Genomic DNA, 22,319 nt, shown 5'->3' on the forward strand with positions numbered 1-22,319 from the left:
TCACTCTTGGGACCACAAAAGTAAATAATGTTTCGTCAGAGCAATTGGTTTCTGGTTTCTGTTTGGGAGCGCGGCTTTCGCTGCTCCGGCTTGGTTGACACAAAACAAAACTCAGCTTCCCTTTTTCACAGCCACAGAGATGCCAGATTTTAATTCCTGGCGGTGCAAAGCGTGGGCAGCGGGGGAAGGGGCCTTTTATGGGTGTTTGGTGATACTTCAACTCTGAACAACCTCCTGCCTGGTTATTAAGCTTCTTGGTTTGCCAACAATAGAGAAAAACTGCCTAAGTTACAAAAACAAGTTAATACATAAAAAATATGACTTCAGCAAAGAAGTTCAGCTACACGGGCGAATATGCTGTAATTTGTTACATGCTTCCATTGTGCAGGGATCCAAAGTAATAAAATATTCCTGTAATGTTAGAACCGTGAGGCCCAGCCCTAGTAAGATGTTCAGATTCCAGTATTAGCTTTGCCACACTATACCCTGACTCACTATTGAAATGAGCATTACACTGCTAACCTTCTGAGCACGTTTTTTGCCTTTTTTTTTTTTGAATTCCACCCCAAAGTACGTTATATTTCTATCGAGCAGTGCAGTATTGCAGAAATGTCCCCAGCACTGTGACAGGGGGATGACATCTTTTGCCCATTTATGCGACTGCAAACCCATGCATATCCAAACCATCATCATAAAACCCCAGCGGCTGGCTACAGCGCTTGGTTTTATGGACATGGGGGAGGGCTTGGGAAATGCACGGGCTGCCTTGGAAAGGCCACATTCCCTCAGTCCCGCTTCTCATTTGGGGCTGACAGACAAAGTTCGAACACATCATTATGGCTTTGAGGAGGCTGCTAAAGGTAACACTCATGTTACAAATGAATTAATAGGAAACACTTACCTTCCCCACTAGCTTGCCTTTTCTGTTCATGCAAAGGTAAAAGTCTGTCTCTTTCCCTTTGATCCGGACTTGACTGCCAAAAGTGTCTGTTTCCACTAGAAGCTGGGCTTGTAAAGGAAGAAGAAGAAGAAGAAAAAACATTTACCAGTGTGGTCACATTAAGTCATGGGGTGTGCAAGGCTCATCACCATGTTCTCCCGTTACAGCTACCTGAACCATGCAAAGCTGTGGGGCACCACAAGGAAACCCAGAGAACCCGTCCGTAGGCTGAACCTGTCGCAGGTGCAGGACCCGGTCTCCACCGAGTCCCGTGCACCCACTCCAGGTTTAATGCCAGAAAACGTGCATATACACCTGTGCACTCCGCTTGTCCACCCAACACTACTACATCACCAGTAATATGCAGCTAGAGGTTCTCCTTCACACTGAGGCTGCAGATCACAGTCTTGCAGAAGGCAGAAGATCAGCACAAGAATGAAATTCCTTTTTCCCCTGTCAGCAGCCCTGAAACACTTCACAAAAGTGTCCCAGCCACACACTAGAGGGGCAAAACAACACTCCACTCTTCAGGCCTCCTAGAGGTCACTGAGACAGCTAGGAGGGGAGAAATTCAGTGCTAGTTACTCTTTATGATGAACACCTGCACTTTAGAAGTCCTTTGTGTCCAAACCTGTTCCCAGAAGGTCACTAATTGCTCTGTGTCAGTCTAGTTCAGCTGAGTCTATGACTCTTGCCCTGGCTGGGAGAAATACGGCCAATCACATAATGCCCGTCTATGAGGGCCGCATGGTTTGCAGCATTTCCAGGAGCCATGGCAGAGGATGGACTTCTTCTGCAGCTTAATATGTCACCTGCGTTGACATGATTTAATCTGCAGAAGTGGGCCAAGCTGCCAGCCGGATGTAGCATGCTGCCATCATCACTAAAACCTGGACATGTTTGAAGTCAGCGTTTTATTCTGTCTCCTTTCAGAATTAGGATCTAAACGTGAATTCCAGTCATGCCCGAGGTTCAGATTCCACAAATTTCCCTGGAGAGTCAGGAACATGCAGACTGGACATTTTGGTTCAGATCCATCTCTGATATGCAGGGGAGAAAGTAGACATGGTCGAAACACAATGCAAGAATGTGTAAGTGTCAGCAAGTGCAAATCCACAATCCTGTTCTGGAAATCCTCACATTTGTAAGAACTAAGTCTTGCCGTAGAAACCCTGCTTTTGCCAAACTCTGGAGAATGTTTGATCTGTGCTGCAAAAAGTCACATTCTTTTTGGCATTCATATTTCAAACTTTAAAACCCTCTAAGAGCAAATATGTTCACTGTAAGGATTTACCATGGGGATAGAAATAGGAGTTTGTTTCATTTAAACACATCAATATTTTTCCCACTTGTAAAGTCAGCTTTTGGCTTCTGCAGCAGCGCAAATATCACAAACCTTTAACTCGCAAGGGCCCTAAATGGAGTTTTCCCTTTGCAGCTCAATCACATATGCAAGTTCAGGGTTTTTCAGTAACTACCTGTTCACATTTATTTAGATATATCTATTACACCTTYATCACAAGGGATATTTAAAGATTAACTTATTTCTAATAGCAAATGGGATCATGCCTGTATTATGCCAGCACATTACTTACAAACACACATAAATATGGGCATTTATCTAAGTCTTTCAGAAATGTATCCATACTTTGGGGTATCTGGGATAGAGGCCAGCTCACTGATGATAACTAGGTGCTGCAGGCCTTGTCTCCCCACCTGCCCAGGAGGTATCAAACCACCGACATCCCATCCACTTAAGTGAGGAAGAGCTCCATGAACCAGAAATATGGCATGATAGCAAGGATATAAAGATGAGCAAAGCCACGATGGGGGAGATGACGCTGGGTCAAAGAGAGGCGTTCAAGAAGAGGCTGAGCAAAATGGTAAATAACTTGGTAAATACCAAGAGCTTCAAGGAGTTCAGGGAGAGTGCTCAGAGGAGCTCTCCCAGCCACACAAACAGACCAGGGATAGTCGGGGTATGACTACCTTTAGAGAAGTGACTGTGAAAAGTCCTCTCCCCACCACGAGCAAAGGCCAGAGGACTAATGGTCAACTGCAGAGGGAGAGCGCAGCAGCCCATGCCCAAGTGCAGGTCATTGGGCCAGCACTAGAGATCCCAAAAACTGGCCCAAGCACCACGGCCAACTGCGAGAGCTCCAAGGAGTCATCCGCAGATCCACCTGGCAATGCAAAAGGACCAGGGACCACCAAAGGGCCTGGCTTGACAGCTTGTAGACAGGACACGGCAAGCGTGTCCCATGCCATCTGCTCATCCCTGCTCCGGAAACACGGTGTCTGAGCTGCAAGGCGTTCCCTGTCCATTCAAGTCTCGATGCTGCTACTCAAAACTGCTAAGAATAATGTTGAATATCAGATAATAACTTTGGCCAGCCTGATGTTCATAAAACGCAGCACGCCTCTGCTAGGGCCTTGAGCAGCAGTCCTGTGTGCCAGTGAGCCACCCACACCTTTGCAACGCTGGCGCTCGCTGGGGCAGCATGTACTCGGATTAACAACTGCGGGGCACACCATCCTGCGCTCCCCACCCCCTCTCACTGCAGCCAGTATGAGTAATATCCAAGCTGATTTTAATTTGAAAAATATCACCTTAAAAAGATGCCGGTTCCCTGCTGTGAAAATTAAAACCATCTGGATGGAGTGATTTCAAATAATTAATCTAGGTCTCCTTTGACACTGCTACTAATTAAAATATGATACCTTCCTCCCCCTTCTTTAAATAAAGAATTTAAATAAAGTTTAAAGATCTAATAAAATAATGTCATAATTTAGAACTAAATGGGACTCACCTTTCCTGTGGACTGCGAAGGTTATGCCTGCACTTAAATGCCTCATCACCAAGCGCCACAACATGGACCGAGCAGCAGTGGATGGGCAAACATCCCGTGCGACACCTCCACCGGGAAATACCCCAGCCCACCCCACTGCCCGCCACAGTTCTCAGGCCCCGGAGATCACCCTACGCCGTGGTGTGGTCRGGAGCCAGGAGCTCAGGGACAGCGGGTCAGCGCGCTGCCTCTGCTCCTCRCTGTGGGATCAGGACGGGCTTTGCTAGCTAGCAGGGCGCAGGTGACGAAGCCAAAGCACAGGCACCCATCTTTCAAGAATCTGAGTCTTAATCTTCCTCAGTTGCTGGAAATATTCTCATTTTTAGGGATCCTCATCCTCCTCCTTTTACAAGAGATCATTTTGGCTTTGGGGTTAGGTTCACCACCCAGTTGGCTTCCAGTCGAAGGCTCCCCTTTACAACTGACTCTCCTCTTTAAAACAGGCATCTAACGGGGGGAGGATTTGCCTCTCTCCCCCCAAATTCTCTCAGGAGCCTCAACAGTGAGCTTGGACAACACGTCTAACTGCTAGACAGCTAAAATTACCTGGGATGAATCCCAGCCCTGGACCCTCCAACACTGCAGCAAGAGTTTCTGCGACATAGATGCTTGTCCACCAGAACTTGGTGCTGAGGTCTCCTACCCCCTTCACATGAGGCTGCAAAAAAGTTCAGTCACCACCAACAGGATCTCAATAAACGTAAATTGGCCTTGGATTGCTGTCTTGTTTGACTCTGCAATAAAAATACTGCAGCCACAAAAAAAGCGTGAGGAAGGACTCAAGAGAATTTTACCTGAGCGCTCAGTGGAAATAAGTGACACCAGGTTGGAGCAGTGTCCCCGTGGCAGTTCGCAGCTAGCTCGCCCTGCAGGACGTGTTACTTTAAACTCCATTAGTCCCTGGATACACTGTAGGGAGATTACAATCTTTATTTTCAAAAGCCCTGCACTCTAGCCTCCAGATCAGGTATTATTGTTTAAATTCTTTGACAGCTAGATATTCTGATATATTTTCCAGAAAAAAAAAAAAAAAGAGAAAGAAAAAAGAGAAAGAGAAAAGATGTCTTTAGAGGGTAAGATCTTCTGCTACATGCTTTTGCCTTATTGGCCCATTTAACCTAAACCTTCCTGAAAACTCCCACTGGAAGAGATTGGAATTCCTCACATGTCTAGGTGAAAAGGATTACATATATATGTTGAAAAGCTATCTTCCAGCTAAGAAAACATGAAGTCAGGGAGATATGTGAAGGTGGCAGAAAATATGCCAAATTATCTTTCAAATATTTCCCGGGAGTGGGAGGATGGGAGCCAGAAAAGCAGAGGAAAAGACAGGAGAAAGAAGGCACCTGAGACGTTTAAGGCTCACACAGTATCTATCGCAAAATCCTAAATTCCAGCAAGTTTCAGATAAATTAAGTGACAGAGGAAAACCCAGTTAAGGTGCAGAAGGACTGGGCACTTCATAAATGTTTCCGAAGAAGCACTGGCCATAAGCACAGTGGACAGACTTGAGCCGTCTTGCAGTAGCGATGCTGCTGCTGCCTTAAAGGGGAAACGGATGAGACAAAACGCAGAGGTTGGAGGAGTCTGTTTGCTAATGATGGGCGCTGGAGCCTAACCAAGGTACGCCTGTGCTATATTTGCAGTTCCTGGACTAACAAGGTCTTGAGCACAATTTTTAAAAGCTCCAAGGCTGAACAGCACAGGCTGCAACAGTCCCCAAGGAAATGTTATGCCAACCAGATTTAACCACGATGCAGGCTTGTGTCAATCCACAGGGGCTTTCTGCAGGTACAAATCCTGCAAAAGGAGTTGTGGGGGAAAAGAAAATATTGCCACTTTTGCTGCCCACCGTCATCTTTAAGCAGGCCGGCTAAGACACCTCTTTTGTGGGAAAGGCTCCCAGAGGGGACCAGGATCCCAGCTTTTGTTGCACTTTTTCTCATTACAAGCTCATATTATTACAAAGCCAGGGAAACTATTCTTAGCACTTGAAACCATTTCCAGCTAATGAAGAGAAATGATGCACAGATAAGCCGAGGCTGGGACCACAGCTTCTGTGACAGGGAGCAGCTTTCCAATTTATTAAGTCTACTGCTATGAACCGAGGCAGAGTGCACTTGCCACAGTTCTCAGCATGTACCACATCTAACTCACCCTCAAAGAGCTCGGGAGAATAAGATTTACTTTCTCGTAAGACTGTATCTTCCAGGGAAAAGCTCAGTATAGCTGAGCATGGATTCTTATATGCCTCCACGCTTAAAATAGTTGAAACCTGTTCAAACACAACCTGCCCCCCAAAATTTTGAATGCTTTACATGACCACAACATAGGACAGAATGACCCTGTCTCCACTTCACATTTATGACATAATGAAGAGGGAATAATGCCAAAATTATGTAAAGTCTGTAGGGTCTAATAAAGCCTGCGGGCTATGAACAAGTGAGGGAATCCGCTGCATTTGAAGTTTTATTTGCACATTTGCATATTTCTCAAAAGCGTATCATTTTAAAAAGTTATAAGCCATACAATCCAATTCCCTTCTCAGTTAGGTGCAAATCAGGAGTACCTACAGAAATCAAGAAGGTCGGTGCTCAGGAGTGCTGAGCTCTGACCCACATACCATTACAGTTAGCTCATCAAGTTTGTCTTTAGTGAGCACAGAATATAGATGTCAAATTATAAAAAGGCATGGTCATCGGGACGTTTCTACTAATCCCACCTCTCCAGCGAGGTGCCATACCAACAGCTCCAAGATTCAGCCTCCAGGTACTTACGTTTTTTAAGCCATCGCTTTGTACAAGAATGGGAACTATCCAGTCTTAAATCAGTGAGACTATGCAGTGAACAGCGCACTAAAATAGTCTTAAATCAGCCTTTTTTGTGGTCTAACTGAGGTTCTCTTTCTAACATCCCAGAGTATCCAGGTCTGAAGAGATAATGAATATCTTTTATTAGGTCAGCTCATGTAGTTAGGGAAAAGAGAAGATTTCAGGCCCATAAAGCCCTTACAGCAACAACACAGTAATACACCTCCAGCGCCGAGTCCCTTGTTGCACTTCTCCGTGCCTGATTTTGGGACTGAGGCGAAGCAGAACGGAGAGTTCGGTGCAAACAAAGGGACGACTACAAAGACAGTCCGTCCGTCTCGTGACAGCGCCCACCAGCTCTGGCAGGTCTCAGGAACCAGACATGGCTGAGCATTTGTATGGGAGCCACCACAGGAAGGTCTCTAGTGCTGCAAAGGTCTCCAAGGCACTTTCATTGCAGCAATCCGATCCTGGAAATGCTTTCACACCAAGGCCTTCACACACACAGAAGTCCCACAGGTCCTGGTGAAGACCCCTGCAGAGCATCCAGCTCCTGCCATGGGCCACGGGGCTGGACACGGCAGGAGCRCGGGTTTGGGACAGAGGGACACCCTGCTCGCCTTCCTAGCCCACCGCTGGGCTGTCTCTGTGCTCTGCCTACCTACAGCTGGCACAAGGGAAGAGCCGGAGAAGCGTGTAGGATCCCAGCACTTTAACAGAGCAACGAGGGCTCAGACCCCCTCCCTAACGCACTCCGCTTTACCTTCCTGAGGTTTCGCCTCCGAGCTAGCTGATAAGAGCTCGAGGGTCAGGGAACGGCTTTCAGGCACTCTCGTTTGCAAGCAGCAATCTCACAACCGAGGGCCGTCCTGTCCCACTTCCAGGCTCCTGAGCTATCCGTTCTGCGCTCACTGGGCACGTCTACATGACACGATGCCAAGACATGCGGAAATATCCGTGCTCGTGCCAACCACGCTAGCCTGAGTACCCAGCCCAATACAGATGTGCAAGCATGACACACTGCCTCAGGCACTTAACCCTGCAGTGTGCACAGACCACAGTATTCGGGTACTAAAATACCACTTGCGCCCTACCGCCAAAATCCACTATGTGAGCCTGGCCACCGTCACGGGGGTTCAACCATAAGGGGCGCCCACCCCAAAACTCCCACCACCCGTTCAGCAATGACTCTAAAACATCCACAAGGCATGACTTTGATCTGCTGGTGCTCCCCAAGCGTCTCAGGGATCATCTCAGGGGCGAAGCTGCCTCACAGCTCTGTAGAGGACGTATTGCTTATGCCAGCATGGCAATGCCAAGGAAAAATAAGATCCTGAAACAAAGTACTCTTTTCAGTATTGCCCACTCTGATGCCTAAAGGATGACAAAGCTCTTCAGACATGGTCTCTATAAACTAACTCTAGTCACCACATTTTGGGAGAAGCTTAAATGTAAATATGCTAAACCTGGAGGTCTCTAATCAGTCCGTGCCTATGAAAATCCTTTGCTAGCTAGGCTGACATAAGACCAGAATAAATATCAAGGTAGATCTTAGAAATTTTGCCCAACTTAACTCAGAAAAAACAAAACACAAAACACATGAGGATAATGCTAAGATTACAGGTATCATGTTACCAGCCCAAGACTCCACTATCCAGAGTGTGTTCATCATTTACCATGTGAAAAATGAATGCAAAATATTGTCATTTTGTCATGGTGCCATTTGCACCCATTTGTAGATATAATAAAACAGGATAAAGCAGTGGAGAATCAGACCTGGACTCTTGCAGATGTTTTATGCATAATTCACCTTAAGAGGCACTAAAAATATTTTGGCAGCAGCTTTGATTCTGTTGAATAAGCTTATTTAGACAAGATTCAGTAAAACTGGAGGCAATAGGTTGTGTGCTTTAAAAAAACGTCTGGGTGGGGAGTGGCAACGAACAAATTCTGAACTGAACTTTACCACCTGCAAACTTGCAATGACTAAGAAGTAGGCCTGGAAAGAGAAACGTTAAAAATGTTAGCACAGAAATTCCTCTATCTCACCAGGGTGTCTTACTGTCTCCAAACACAGCTCAAAAGTGGACAGTATTTCTACAGAGGCAGGAAAACTGCTTGAAAAGCTGCCAGGCTCCGAGTCTGGAATTAGTGAAGGATGAGCCTCAAAAAGTTCAGAAGCTCTGTTATGCTTGAAAAAGCACCTAAAATGAAAAATAAAGGGCCAAACTCTGATGTCTTTGATCATTCTCATTTGAATAAACTCCTACTGACACAGTAAAGACCAACAGACAAGGACCTTAGAGCCTGGCCCTGAGTGTTTCGCTGAAATGCATCCAAAGTATTGGAATCTCTTGGGTCTGGAAATATCATGAACCTTTCCTGTCCCGCAGAGGGTTAGAATTACCACAAGAACAAACTCTGCTGAGGTTATTTTGACTCTCTTGTTCCCAGTCTCAGCTGAACCCAACAAAAATACTGATGTACATGAAAATAATAATAAGCAGTGAATGACAATCATGGGAACCCCATGTACTCTTGCTTCTTCAAAGCTGCTTTATTTGCAGCCAGAAGTTTAGGACAGACCGTATTTACTCTGAAGCACTTCACCCATCCGTCTTGGGCAGCCTGGTGGTTGGCTGCTCGTCCTCAGCAGTGAAGTAGGYGTGATGTGAGCACCACCATATCCTCTTATCTAGGAGTCCCAAACACATAAATCTCCTCTGTATACCAACATCATGATGGCTTCACATACTCCAAAAGTTAGTCCATCCAGGTTCCACTGCTGGACTTGTGAGTGCTCCAAATTGGGGCTAATCAGGAGAAATCCATAAAGAATTTGCAGCGAATTAAGATTGTCAGCTGTGCCTGCTATAAAAAGGTGTTACTTTCTCTGTGCGCTGTGCAGGTTTTATTACTCTGTGCCCTCCAGTAAAAACTGAAATTATGACAATTAATTTTATGGATGGGAATATATGTGTATCATCTGTGCATTTTCCCAAAGGGGCACACTGTAACTTCACCAGGAAGTAAGAAATATGCTGAAAGCAAAGTCACACGAATCTACAGCACTTTCAATAGGGTTCTTGGGGCTCTGGAACTCAGAGAGGCAAAGGCAGTAGTGCAGTCCACAAGAACAAATGTTGAACGTGGGGAAGATTATTCTATGCTTTAAGATTAAAAACAGTCTCTGCTGTGACAAACAGATGCACAGCCAGTATCAAATAAGCCTGACCTTGATTTTTAATGTTCACGCTACTAGCACTCACTTTTGCCATGTAAAAGATAATACTATTGAATGACGTACGCAACCATCGCTTTCAAATAAGAATATTACAGTGTGACTATTTGGGGGGCAAAGGCTGAAAGAGGAACAAGGACTGATCTTCTATAGCGCCTGGTCCCTCCTCTGAGGGGACACGCTCGGGAACCAAGCGCTCTCAAGACAAGTCCCTCGGAGGACGGGGCTCTGCATCAGCCCTGCCAAAAAGGCCTCTCCCCCCGAGATATTTTCTTTCAGCCTTGCTCAGAGCAGCAGCAATGGCAACAATAACGAAAATCAGATACCACATTGACTCTGCCTTTAGCACCTTTGGTTTGAGAGAATATTTATTTTTGGAAGCATATTTCTCACGAAGGTTTTCTTAAATTATTACCCTCAGTACGCAGCAGAGGTAAGGCTGTTTACTTGCCTTTTAGTGCGTTTTAATTGCGTGAGAAGTTTGAAAGGTTTTTTTTTTTTTCATTACTTGAATCATTTGGGACAAAAGGCATCTGGCACTGGATATTTAAATAAGACCTGTCAGAACTGTAAAATTAGTTTTATGTTTTAATAAATGTACTTTAAATATCTCAAATATAATTCTCTGTTCGAAGCACAAGCGTTTGGATTTAGAAAACAGACCCCATGCTAAGTCGCGATATAAAAGTGAATGAAGTACAAGACTAAGCCAGTCCTCCTCCGCGGGCTACAAACACGAGCCGCGAGGAAGAGAGGCAGGATCTCTAACAGCTTCTTTTTGCCGTTCTGGGTTTCAAGAGCCAGTACTGACAGTGTAGGATCTCTATGGTGTTATTTGTTGCTGAGCCCGGTTTCGATGCATCTAGAGGCGCACCCCATCCAAAAAGCTCAGATTCACTCCCACGTTTACTTCTACGTGAACTTTCGCGGTGTTGCCCAAACGTCTCGGTTCAGGCTCGGCTGTACACCTGCAGGCGCTTTTACTGAAAGCCCCAGTTCTGTCGCGATTTATCACTCGTATYGTCCCATTGCAAAAACCTCAGCGCACGGAAAGCCCCGCGGGAGCCCAGCAGGGCCTTTCCCAGCGGCAGGCCCTTCCGGAGCCCGCACCGGCTGCGTTTCTCCCGGCTCGCCCAGGCAATCCCGTCGGAGCCGCGGCGCCCCGCGGCCAGGGAACGCCGCACGKCCCACGGAGCGGCAGCCGGCCGGGGGAACCGGAGCCCGTTCTGCAGCGCGGTGCAGCCCGGCGCCGAGCTGCTGCTGCCGCTTTCCGCCAGGTCCCCGTCCAGCGCGAAGGGTTAAAATCCATCCCCCACCGGGCACGACCGAAAGGGAGACTAAAAAGCAGGACGCTGGCGAACGAGGGCAGCGGGCGGCCGAGGGCCCGTGGCCGGGCGCTCGGCCCACAACAGGCGCAGCCGAGCGTGTCCRGCGGCGGACAGCCACGGCGCCGAGGGCTGCGAACGGGGCGCTGGCAAGCCCTTCTCACGGCGGGGCAACCGGCCGCGGCGGCGGGCAAAACCGCTCCTCGCTCGCGCCCCCTCACCGGGGCTTTCCCGCGTTGTCCTTCCCCGCCGCGGCATTYGCGGCGCTCAAAACCGGCAGGTCAGGCATCCCCGCATGGCGCACGGAGCGCTTCCCCTCGGGCTGCCGTGGCTTCCCCGCCGCTTCCCGAGTGGACTTCCGAGGGCGGCAGGATTTACTGGGTAGCGAGCCGACCCCTCGGCTGCGGCGGGCGAGAGCGCCTGACGTTAAGTGCCGCTAATGCGTTTTGCATTTGTGCTTGGGGGCAGGAAATCTCAACTTCCAGTGCCAAGGGGTTAATTATAATTTATATAGCAAGATCTCAGGCTGTGGGGTTTTTTTTTTTCCCTCCAGCTAATTAAGAGGTACAATTACCTCTGAGAATCAAAGGGATATTTTGGTGCCCAGCTCATAGAAACAGATTACAGGCACTTAAAAGACAAGGACATCCTAGCTTTTCTACACACGCTTAATTTTTGATTTAGACCATTAGAGGGAAACTGTCATATTCCTATTCCAGTATTGCAATGCATGAAGAACGCCTACGACAGCAGATGCAATATGGTAACACACTGTGTTGCTGCTTTCCTAGTGATTTCCTAAGTTTCCAATGATACATTTTACTGATGTATCACCTGCCACTCAGGCATCTTCCAAAACTTCCTGCTTACTAATTAGCAAGGCTTCATGATATCTTGGAGGGGGGTAAWAACCGGCCAGAGCAGCCGGTGGTCAGAGCGCAAGCCCGTGGCTGCTTGCTCCCAAGCTGAGGAGCAGGCACATGAATATTGTCGCTTATTCCCAGGAAACCACTTGAAACTGGACGGTGAACAAAGTTACTGTGGCYGCAGAGACTGGCCGTGGAGGCGCGCAGCCTGTGCCGGCCTGTCTGCACTCCCTCTCCGCCTGACGGCCCGCGGTGAGCAGATGGGGACCACTCGCCACGAGGCCCTGGAAGCTGGGGCTGAGGGATAATTGGCACCGCTGGTGCCCAGGGTTTCGGCACGGGCACCCACGGGCACCCACAGGCAGGTGCACGCGTAAAGCGCGGCTGGGCAACGGGGCGGGCTGGCGGATAGCACCCTTGGGACTCGCCTCCACCAGCTCCGCGCCAGCTGGACGCTCAGCAGACGCTGCCGGGTGCAGCACGGAGGTGCCACCTTGGGCAGGCTCGCGCTCGGGCTGGAGGCGAGGGCGTTTTTAAGAGCGAGTCAATCACTTCTCGTAATCTCTGGCCGTCGGCTGCTTTCCTTCGTGTTTGTGCAAAGGTTTAACAGTTGCCATAAACCTGCGTTCTCTTTCTCACCACTTCCAGAGGTGTTTGCTGAGCCATTTGCAAAAGGTTAACGTAATTGAATATTCAGATGTCGGGAGAGGGGGTTTGGGTTGAGGACAGCAAGAAAAGGTTCTGGGGGACCCTTAAAGTCCTGCTCTGGGGAGTCACTGGAGCTACACACACAACAGAGGCTGCAGCCTCGGCCAGGCTTGGCACAGGCTGTGCAAACACCTATTCCGTCAGTCGTTATTCCTTAGGGATGCAGTGGGCACTGTGGGAAATGAAGCACTTCTGTCAAAAACTGGTGCTGTATGATTGTCAGCAGCCCACATAGGCTGCAGGCAGGCTGTCACGCATCTGTATCAGCAGCCTTTCCCTCACCTAAAACATAGCTCGGAAGCACACACGAGGCCGGCGGTGGCAATGAAGCCCAGCGATTTTTCTAAAGAAGGGGTCAGTGTTAGCACTGTTAGTGTCCATCTGTTCGGGCTGAAATGGAGCATGTACTACCGAAGCCAACAGGGGAACTCAGCAACCGGCATCCAGCATCACCTACCCTCTGCCTACGGCTTGATTAAATCGTTTCTGGTTTATCTGGCTGCCCTTTGATCTGCATCCTTTGCTGACAGCGGCAAGCTCACTGGGTTGAATTTGCCACAAAGCAGGCGGAAATCCACAAACCAAAACCACACTGTGTAAAGCATTATTGTTAAATTACGAGGAGATAACGCAGTCAACACCTCGGCACGGACAGATGCTGATTGAGATTGCTCATCTCAAAGGGGTTCTGAGAAGCTAATTTGAAACCTGACATTTAAGAGCTCTGTGGCCTTAACAATGCATCTCCTGTGGCTTTAGGCTCTTCGTTGACCAAAAACTTCCCCGATTTAATGGCCTGTTTTTTAACAGCAGTCCTAGATGTATCCATCCCTTTAACCACTCCTCCGCAGGCAGTTGTCAGGAAAAGGGCAAATCAGTTGTCACAAGAAGTTTTACAAGAACTTCTACAAATGATGCGATCCCGTGTCAAACAGAGCAGTAACTGTGTTTCCTCCAGTACTACGGCAGTCACAGAACGGAATACTCCATTTAGCTGCAGGATGCTAAGTGCARATTAGGAAGGCTTTCCTATATGAAGTTGAGAGCAATTGGGGGTATAAGATGGAGATGGTACTTCTCAGAGGGTTTATTATTCTGTACAAGAAGGGGTAAAAAAAAAAAGAAGAAGGGGGAAGAGAGAGGGAAATGAGATCTAACATATGGCCAAACTAGGAACACTCTGCCGAAGGGATAAAGATTGCAGCAGCATTGCATGTGCCCAGCTGATCGGAAAATCCAGACCGTCTTTCCTAACATCAGGTATATGATGGGTGCTAGTGCAGGAAAGAAATTAACAGGCTGGAAAAGGACCTGGCTCAGCACTGGAAAAAGCAAGGTGGGAATTACAAAACCGTTGCATGCAGTCATGGCCGAAGCCACTAACCTGCACCGAAGCTCAGTGAACAGGACTTGCAAATGCTTAATCAGCAACACGACCAAGTTATAAAGGAAAGAAAAAGAAAGGAAGGGCAGATCCAGAGGGAAATACATATGTTCCAGCATTACCTTTCCTTACAGCTCGCTATTTATTGAAGAAGCAGCAAAAGCGCCAGTGCACTTTAGAATACAAACGCTGACACTGAAATTCAGAGTCCTGAACTGCTTCCAACAGGGAAAATATACTGACCGCAGTCTGTTTGGAGGTCAAACAAAATCAATAGCCTTTCTCTCCAGTCTGTCTCTAGACTAAGCTTCTTTCAAAGACATCCAGAGAAAATGGATCATCTTTTGTTGTTGTGTGTGGTTTTGGGTTGGGCTTTTTTGTTTTGTTTTTTTTTAAGTGGTCAAACATTCATACAAGTATAAGAAACTCCTTCCTCCCTCGACATACTGAAAGGATTGTATAGAGGTCAAAACTGCCCATCAGTTTTACTACACAATAGATGAGCTATCCAAATCTTGGGGAGGAAACCAAGCTGGAAGCTGCTTAACACTTGGGAAGAGAGGAAAAAATAAATCAATGTATTTTCTTGATCAGGGGGTATATTTAAAGCTGGTTATCAATTAGTTCAACACAGTTTGCCATTAAAGAGCACAACAATTTAGCCCCAGGAGCTGAAATTTGCTGTGTTTCCTCGGATTCTTCCTGCTGAGAGACAGATATTGGTTTTAGCCAGGTCAGACACCAAGGAGAAGGACTGAGGCTGAAAGTCACAATCGCAACGTTGGACTGTGAAAGGACGCCTGACAACAGATACAACAGGACTGTAAAACAATCTGGAGTTTGGGAAGCACTCTAAAGAGACAGGCTCAAGCCAAGAGATTTCTTTCACCTCTGCCTTTCTTCCCCACTCAAAGGGCAAAGTAAACTGGTTTAACGTCCTGAAAGAGGTAAAGATGACGAGGTATTGGTTATGGCAGTGGTGCGCAAAGCTTGCCTCTCCACGCCACAGTGCAGGCCTTTTAACACCARCTACAGATTATTCCATCCTGCACAATGTAGACTGCTTACAGATGTAAGTGGTCACCCCAACAATATGTATGGAGAATTTTGCCTCCATTCCATTTTTACAGAATACAAATTCCTTAAAATCGCAATACAAAACCACAAGGAGGACAGGGAGAGACAGACCTCCAGAACAGGCCTCCTGAGGGTCCCACTGAATTCCCCCAAAGGAGACCCACTGCCTTCAAAGCAACAGATCACTGACTGTCTGCCAGGTCTGTCCTGAGAGTTGGTGTTGAAAGACAGGCACAGAATCACAGAGTCATTTAGGTGGGTAAGGATCTCCAGAGGTCATCTGGCTCAATCCTGGGCTCAAGGACGATCATCAGGGTCAGAGACCATCACTCCTTAGCTGGGCTCCAGCACCCCTGCAATGGGTTTCTCCCCCCAGGAAGGCTGACATCCTCGCATTGGTTTAAGAATACATAAGGGTGAGTAGTTACGGTGTCAGAGATACGGTTGGAGAGGGACAGACACATCCACAGCTGCCTTGAGCCCCAACAGCAGTGGTCCAGACAGAGTGGCTTGCAGCAGAAGCCCACTGCCCACGTATGTGTCCCAGCCCAGGGCAGGCCTCCACGGTCCTTGCATCCAACATCCATGGAGCCACGCTGATTCGCATTTGCTAAGTACCTTTTCAGTGCTCATTAATATACACTCTACATTACAGTCCCCACCCGCACAGCTCCTTCCTTTGGTTACCATCATGACCGTCTCCAGTATTTCGCTCTGGAGGTTGAAGCTTCCTCCCCATTCCCTGCACACACCTCCCCGCTCTCTGCGTGCCTCCGCACTGCCGCTGGGGACTGCTAGCAGCTGTGCTCCCACATTGCCATTTTTTGCTGCTGGTATCTACACTAGCTGTGTTACAGCTACTATATGTCTGCACCTTCTATAGCTACCCTTCTGCCTGCAGCATACACATCACGTCAAAAAAAAACCCTCTTAGCATGCCAGACCTGATAACTACGAGCATCCTGACTCATCCATCCAACTGCACTCACATATGCTGCAGGAAGAAGGCTTTGTTCCACCATCCACCGAAAAGGGCACCTCATTTCGGAGGCAACATATTTAGCATCTTCTAATTAGGATCTCAGCTTCTTCTTGTGCCCACGCAGGTCTAATAGTCCTGGCACTGTGGACTTGGTACAGCCCTAGAAAATCCTGGCATAGCCCAAAACAGGTTACAGCAATGGTGCCAGCCAAGTGTTCACCCAAACTCATTATAGTTGCAAGAACAGCCAAGGCTTCCAGCTAGAAACAACAGCGCGGTTTCTTTGCAATGCCTTTTAGCTCCCCTCCTCCAGCCCTCCCAGCTGGGTCAATTTACCCAGCGACTACAAAGCTCTTAGGTTTACTTGTTAGCACCCCCAAATTAGTAGGTGTAAAGTCAATATCCTTTTCTTATTTGCCTCCTAACTTGTTGCCAGTTAAAAAACTTAACTTGAAAAAGACTGTTAAAAATGCAGATGCAGAAGCAAATTAAATAAAGGTAAGAATCACCGCTGATCAAATGTCACACAAAGACCGGGAGGCCGGGCTAACCACGCAGCACCCGACTATTATCACAGGCTAAAACTTAACAGCTTTGATTTGCCTCCCACTGGCTAAAAAGGTTTGAAATGCAAGGTCTTATCAAAGGTGCAAGACGCATGATGAACGGGAGGCACTGCTGGGCGCTTAATCTCCTTTCAGTCTCACACAGGAGGCTCAGGAACGGCTCTACAGATGTCAGTAGAGTTTCAGGAGTGCAGGCAAGAGGAAAATCAGGCCTCAGCTGTAGCAGAGAAGCAGCCTGGTGATCCCTCTGGCTCCATGGAACTAGTAGAAACATTATTTTGGATTTATACTAAAGGTATGAGGCAAGATGCTTAGCTGGTCAAATCTGGGACAACATCACTGATACCAACAGGACAAGAGCAGATTGCAGCAGCTGAGGAGTTTTCCTTCTGCCTCGACGCAGTACGTTAGCTGAAACTGGGAAATCCAAGCACCCCTCGGACCGCTTTGTCACTCACCACTGCAAAAACCAGCAACAGTAATAATGGCGTTTGCACTGAGGTTTCCCCTCAGCCCATCCCACGTGGTGGGAGCCAGGGACACAACATGGSCCTCACAGCTGTCCCTGGCCCAGTGCTGAGGCCATTTGTACACGTCTTCTCCACTTTTTAGACTTCTCTGGCGTGTATATGCCGTCCTATTCTTAGCTCTCCCCTGCTGCTTCTCCACAGCATGGGGTCTTCACCGCTTCCAACGGTTGTGGCCGATTATCCCCTGCTGCTAGAGCCCCCCGCCCCATAYTTAATTGCCAGTTTCCACTCCCACTTATTCTTGAAAAGCAGTTGAGAACAAAGGGTATAAACCAAACCATACCTGCCACACCAACTTGAAGCCTGAATCCCAAGTGTATTTTGCCTACCACATGCTCAAATGCCAACCAGAAAACATCTCGGCTGCCACCATCATCATTCAAGGCACAATACCCGCTCCTCCTCCATTGCACAAGTCCCGTTCTTTGATGGAGAACAGAAGCAGCTGAGCAGCAGGAGAGAATAAGGACTCGTCTACACTGCGCTACCTGGGACCAGATCCTTCCAGCCAAAACAGCTGCCATCCAGTTGTGATAAATGGGAAACTGCTTGTTGGAGAAGACCCAAAATTCGTTACAGTTGCAGAAGGCAGGGTCTCAGCAGATGGCAGGATTTTTTCTTATTGCTTTGGTTAGAAAGGCACRCTTTTTGGCAGCAGTGGATGCAAAGGAGGAGAAGGCCTTGTATGCATCCATCTCGCTTCTGAGACACAAGGACAAAAAAAWAATAATAATAATAATCAGAGTGCTGCCCAGAGACTCTTCAAACTCAATCACTCCTGGTAGCATAAGCAAAGAAAAGAAAAGGTGCATTTCTAAAGCTATGACAACCAAAGTCAGGGAGATAGAGCTCAAGAGCCATTTAGAAGCTCTCAGCTTCTCTATCAGCAAAAAAGTATGACTCTTCTGTTTCGGGTATTCTAAAAATACTGAAAATGTATTATGGACAGAGTGTGTACTGTTGCTGGCATGGTTCATTAAGAAGGATGCTCACACAGTACAAGCCATGCTACCATCTCCCTCCAATCCCAGTGCCCCTTTCCTTCCTCACACGCAGTGAGAAAAAGATGGGGCTTTTTACTGGGCCTTCTCATTCCCTTTCCTTCTAGCATGCCTTCCCCTTCTTGCGAACGCTGAGGAGACCGCAGACGCTCTACACGTGTTCTCCTCAGCATCCGACTGGCAGGCAGTCTGGAAAATGCCAGTATTGGAACGGCCTGAATTCAGCGGTTTCTGAATGCTGATCGGACACTATTTCATTCAAGCCACAGATACTCATTTTTGGGGGGTATTTTCAGCTCCCTTTTTGGACTCTTCCAGATTTCCAAGTGTCATGCGTCAGCAATTTCTCCTCTTCAGAACTTCTTACTTTTCACCTTTCTGCCCAGACTAAGGCTCTCTGCAGTTTTAGTAGGGCACCAGGCTCTTCCCTGCTCTTCCAGACGGCCACGCAATGTTACTGGCTTTGTTAATATTTGCTGTGCTCCACCTCGCAGCTGCAGAAATTCCTAACTATCTGTTTTTTAAAAAAGCCAAGGTAAAATCTTATGCAATTGAAGTGCCTTGCTTTTTATAAAGCCTAGCACCTTTCCTGGAGAAACCCAAACCTGAAAAACAGGGATGATCTCACAGCATCTAAAATCACCAAATAATTAGTTCTGAACAAGCTGCTGATAGGGTCTCCATTATCACCCTCTCTTTAGCATCTCACCATTTGTAATGTTTTTATCCTGACAGGACGCCTATGAGGTAAGGTAATGTTGCAACTCTCRTTTTAGGGATGAGGAATGGACCCACAAGGAGACGAAGAGGGAGGAAGAAATTCATACCGTGTCACTCTACGTAAGGAGCTAGGGTCCTTTGGCTGCCACTGCCCAGAGGGTCTAGCCCCAGTGTCTCATCATCTAATTTGGGGAGAGTGAAGCAGGGGAGATGCTCCAGCTGATTGCCTCAGCTGCCACCACTGGCGTAAGTCTCCGGCAAAGCAAGCTGCTCAGTTTAGGTCTCTCAGACTGCAGCCTAGCAAGGTATACGTGTTACCTTCGAGCAGAAGTGTGCTTTTTTACACATCAAATTCTGAATTTCCCATCTTGTCTTCAGTTCTTTTGAAGCAAACCCATTTTGCCTGTGAAATTCTTAGTAATACAGGGGGAGAGGGAAGAATGCGTAACAAAAAATTAATTAGAATGTTCTTAATGCAGTTATTGACATTCTTCATTTCCCCCAAGCTGCATTTCCGACAAAGGACAAATCTCAGCGGCCACTTGCTAACGCACATTAATGCATGCAGAAGGCAAAGAAGCAAATTACTACAAGTCAATTTGTTTAAGATGTTTTCCTGTTCCCTCTCCCTCAAAAGTAATTAAAAAAGCCTTTCAGAAATTCTGGGTAACCTATTCTCAGGGTACTTTTAATTGTGCCCCAAGAACCAACTTGAATTCATGACTATCCAAATGACGAGATACGGGAAAACCTCAGATACCACAATAAAAGGTTTGATAATAGACACGAAAATAAAACAACTAGAATAAACTTGAGACTCTCTCAGCCCTTGTGCATAAAATCACTCATGGTCTAGAAATATTAAAATTACGCAAACTTCTTTTAGAACTTCATCRTCTCCCAGTAACCACAAGGGAGTTCCCGTATATAAATTCTGCATAAAAGTAATTTTTGTACTAATATACACAATGTGTTTCCAGAATCACAGAAGAGACAGGGAACCCCCAACTTTGTTTCTGTGTTATTTCATCACAGCCAGGAAAGAACATTTAGCAAAGCAGCTGCTCAAGCTTCATGGGAAAAAAGCGTAATCACAGCAAGGCAGGAACAGATAATATCATATTGACCTGTCTTCAGGGTCTGGCATTCACATTTTCATAAAGTGCCTAGGAAGATAAATCACTATACTAATAATATTTGTATTGATTATCTAAACTGAAGCAGCAATCGACTCCATTGTCTCACTTCCTCTTAAATTGCTCACAGATGGGATCCTATTTCCTATTCTGCATTTCTAATGGGAACACTTAAATCACAGCATAGAATTATATACACACACAAACTGTTAACAAAAACCCTTTTACGACTTGCATGAAAATAAAGATTTTTCATTTTGTAGCTCACTTTCCACTCCACATAGAAATTAAAAGTGACAAATTATCAGCAGACCTCTAAATTACTTCTCCTCGTTATTTCTGGGTACCTAATATTTACTGACAGGCAGGCCTAYGTTTTCCAAAGCATGACCAGTGATTTAGGGGACTTTAATTTCAGACACAGAAATACATACATAAAATAGGTGACTGGGTTTTTTTTCCTAAAAGCCAAGACTCTTTAAGACATCTCAAGGTCCAGAAATAAGGAAATCAAAAATCACTTTACTGTCAGGAGGAGAAATGAACAACTGCTTCTGCTACAGGGGCTACTACAGGTACTTATACAAAGCAGAGTCTGCAGAGACAAATGAACTTCAGGTGCAAAACTTGCCTCAGTGGGAGTTTGGAGTAGCAGGTATCAAAAACAAAGGTTTAGGAATTTGGCAAAAAAACATATTGTTTGAAATAGGTTGTTCATAAATCAAAAAGCAAAAGGTTTGGGTTTTTTTTTCCCCAGACTTCTCATCTTGTCTAAGCAGAGCTTCCCCCTACATTGGCACAGACACAGAATACAGCAAAAAAAAAAAAGTCTTGAATGTACAGATGGTTCGTATAAGACGATTACAACATATTTCAAATGGCTGCTGAACCTTTCAGAGCCGACGCTAAGGTGACGGCAATGGAGCCTCCTGGCCGCGCCGGGAACGGGGAGGTCCAGCTCCAGCCTCGCTGTTAGCGGCTCAGCAAAGCACCGAGTCGCCTTGCAGCGCTGCCGGTTCGGCCCCGCCGCGCAAGGGAAAACTTTGCCACTGGCTGATCGCGCTGCCCAAATGAGAAGGGGAGACGTTAAAAAAAGTAATAATAAAGGAATCGGGCGATGTTGGGCAAGAGGGAAAAAAACCGAGACAACACAGCAGCTGGACAGCRAAGGCTTGCCTGGCTTAGGCCAATCACCGACCCCATATGACTGTACAGCTGCCATGGTGAATGATCATCGCTTACGCTGAGGTCAGCTCTGCCCCCAGGCTAAGTAAGTGAAAATAAATGGTTTAGAAGATAAAAGGTCTTTTAAAAAAATTATTTGTCTTGTTGTYATGTCAAAACTGTAATGGGAAGAGACTGGAGGCAGCAATACGTAGCTTAAATAGGAAACAGCCATCCCGATGTTTCAGCTGAATAAATTACAAAGCAAATCACAGTTCATTCAGGGTATTTGCTGATCTGTACTGGGCCAGACAGGCTCTTTCGCACATACCTGGTTCCTGGGAAGAAAAGCAATTTCTGAACGTCATGCCTGTGGAAATACGTCTAATACCTTCTAGCCCTAGTCACTACTTGGGATGCATCTCCTGTCTTTCTTACAGGTTAATTCTGTGCCTTCCAGCCACAATGAGATAGTTTTTCTTCTTGCTCTTCCCAGGGGGGTCAAAATTGATTTTAACTATTCTAGGAAGGGAAAGGGTTAATCAGTTTTCCCAAGGCAGCTTGCTGTTAAGGTGCCAGAAATGCTGAGGGGAAAGAATGACTTGCTAAAGATGGGACAATGGCACTGGTATTTTGCATTTGTTTCCCGGCTTTGAGATAGAACAAATGGGAGTCATTAGTGAAATGAGTTTAGGGAGTTCTAAATTAGCTGTCAGGCTGCCAAACCCAAAGAAGTGCTATGTCAGCTCATTAATTCTGGAGAGCGCAGGATTACCCGAACCTAGGAAGGAATCCTGCAAAATTTAGAGTCAATTAAAGGAGGCTATTTTGCTATAATAATATTTTCCACACGTATTACACCTCCTCATGGAACAGAGCCCACTTCTACCGCAAATGAAATCTCCGTCGGGATGGAGTGTGGCTGATGTCTAGACAGCTGTAACGTGCCCGACATGGGCCTGTCCACTGGCATCTGTGGGATGCTCCGGCTAGAAGGGAAGGGGGGGCAGCMAGCTGCTG

At 46.8% G+C, this 22,319-nt stretch overlaps 1 protein-coding gene across 1 annotated transcript in view; it reads right to left on the reverse strand.

The window, feature by feature from the left end:
- The window catches only part of FGF18 (fibroblast growth factor 18), a 47,490-nt gene that overhangs the window by 19,908 nt on the left and 5,263 nt on the right, over nucleotides 1–22,319 (reverse strand). Inside the window, exon 2 of the mRNA XM_026061303.1 lies at nucleotides 902–1,008. Within this exon, the coding sequence (XP_025917088.1) occupies nucleotides 902–1,008 (107 nt within the window). The remainder of the gene's footprint in view (nucleotides 1–901; nucleotides 1,009–22,319) is intronic.

The sequence above is a fragment of the Apteryx rowi genome, unplaced genomic scaffold (assembly GCF_003343035.1).
Source record: "Apteryx rowi isolate R43461 unplaced genomic scaffold, aptRow1 scaffold_18, whole genome shotgun sequence".
NCBI classification, from domain to species: Eukaryota; Metazoa; Chordata; class Aves; order Apterygiformes; family Apterygidae; genus Apteryx; species Apteryx rowi.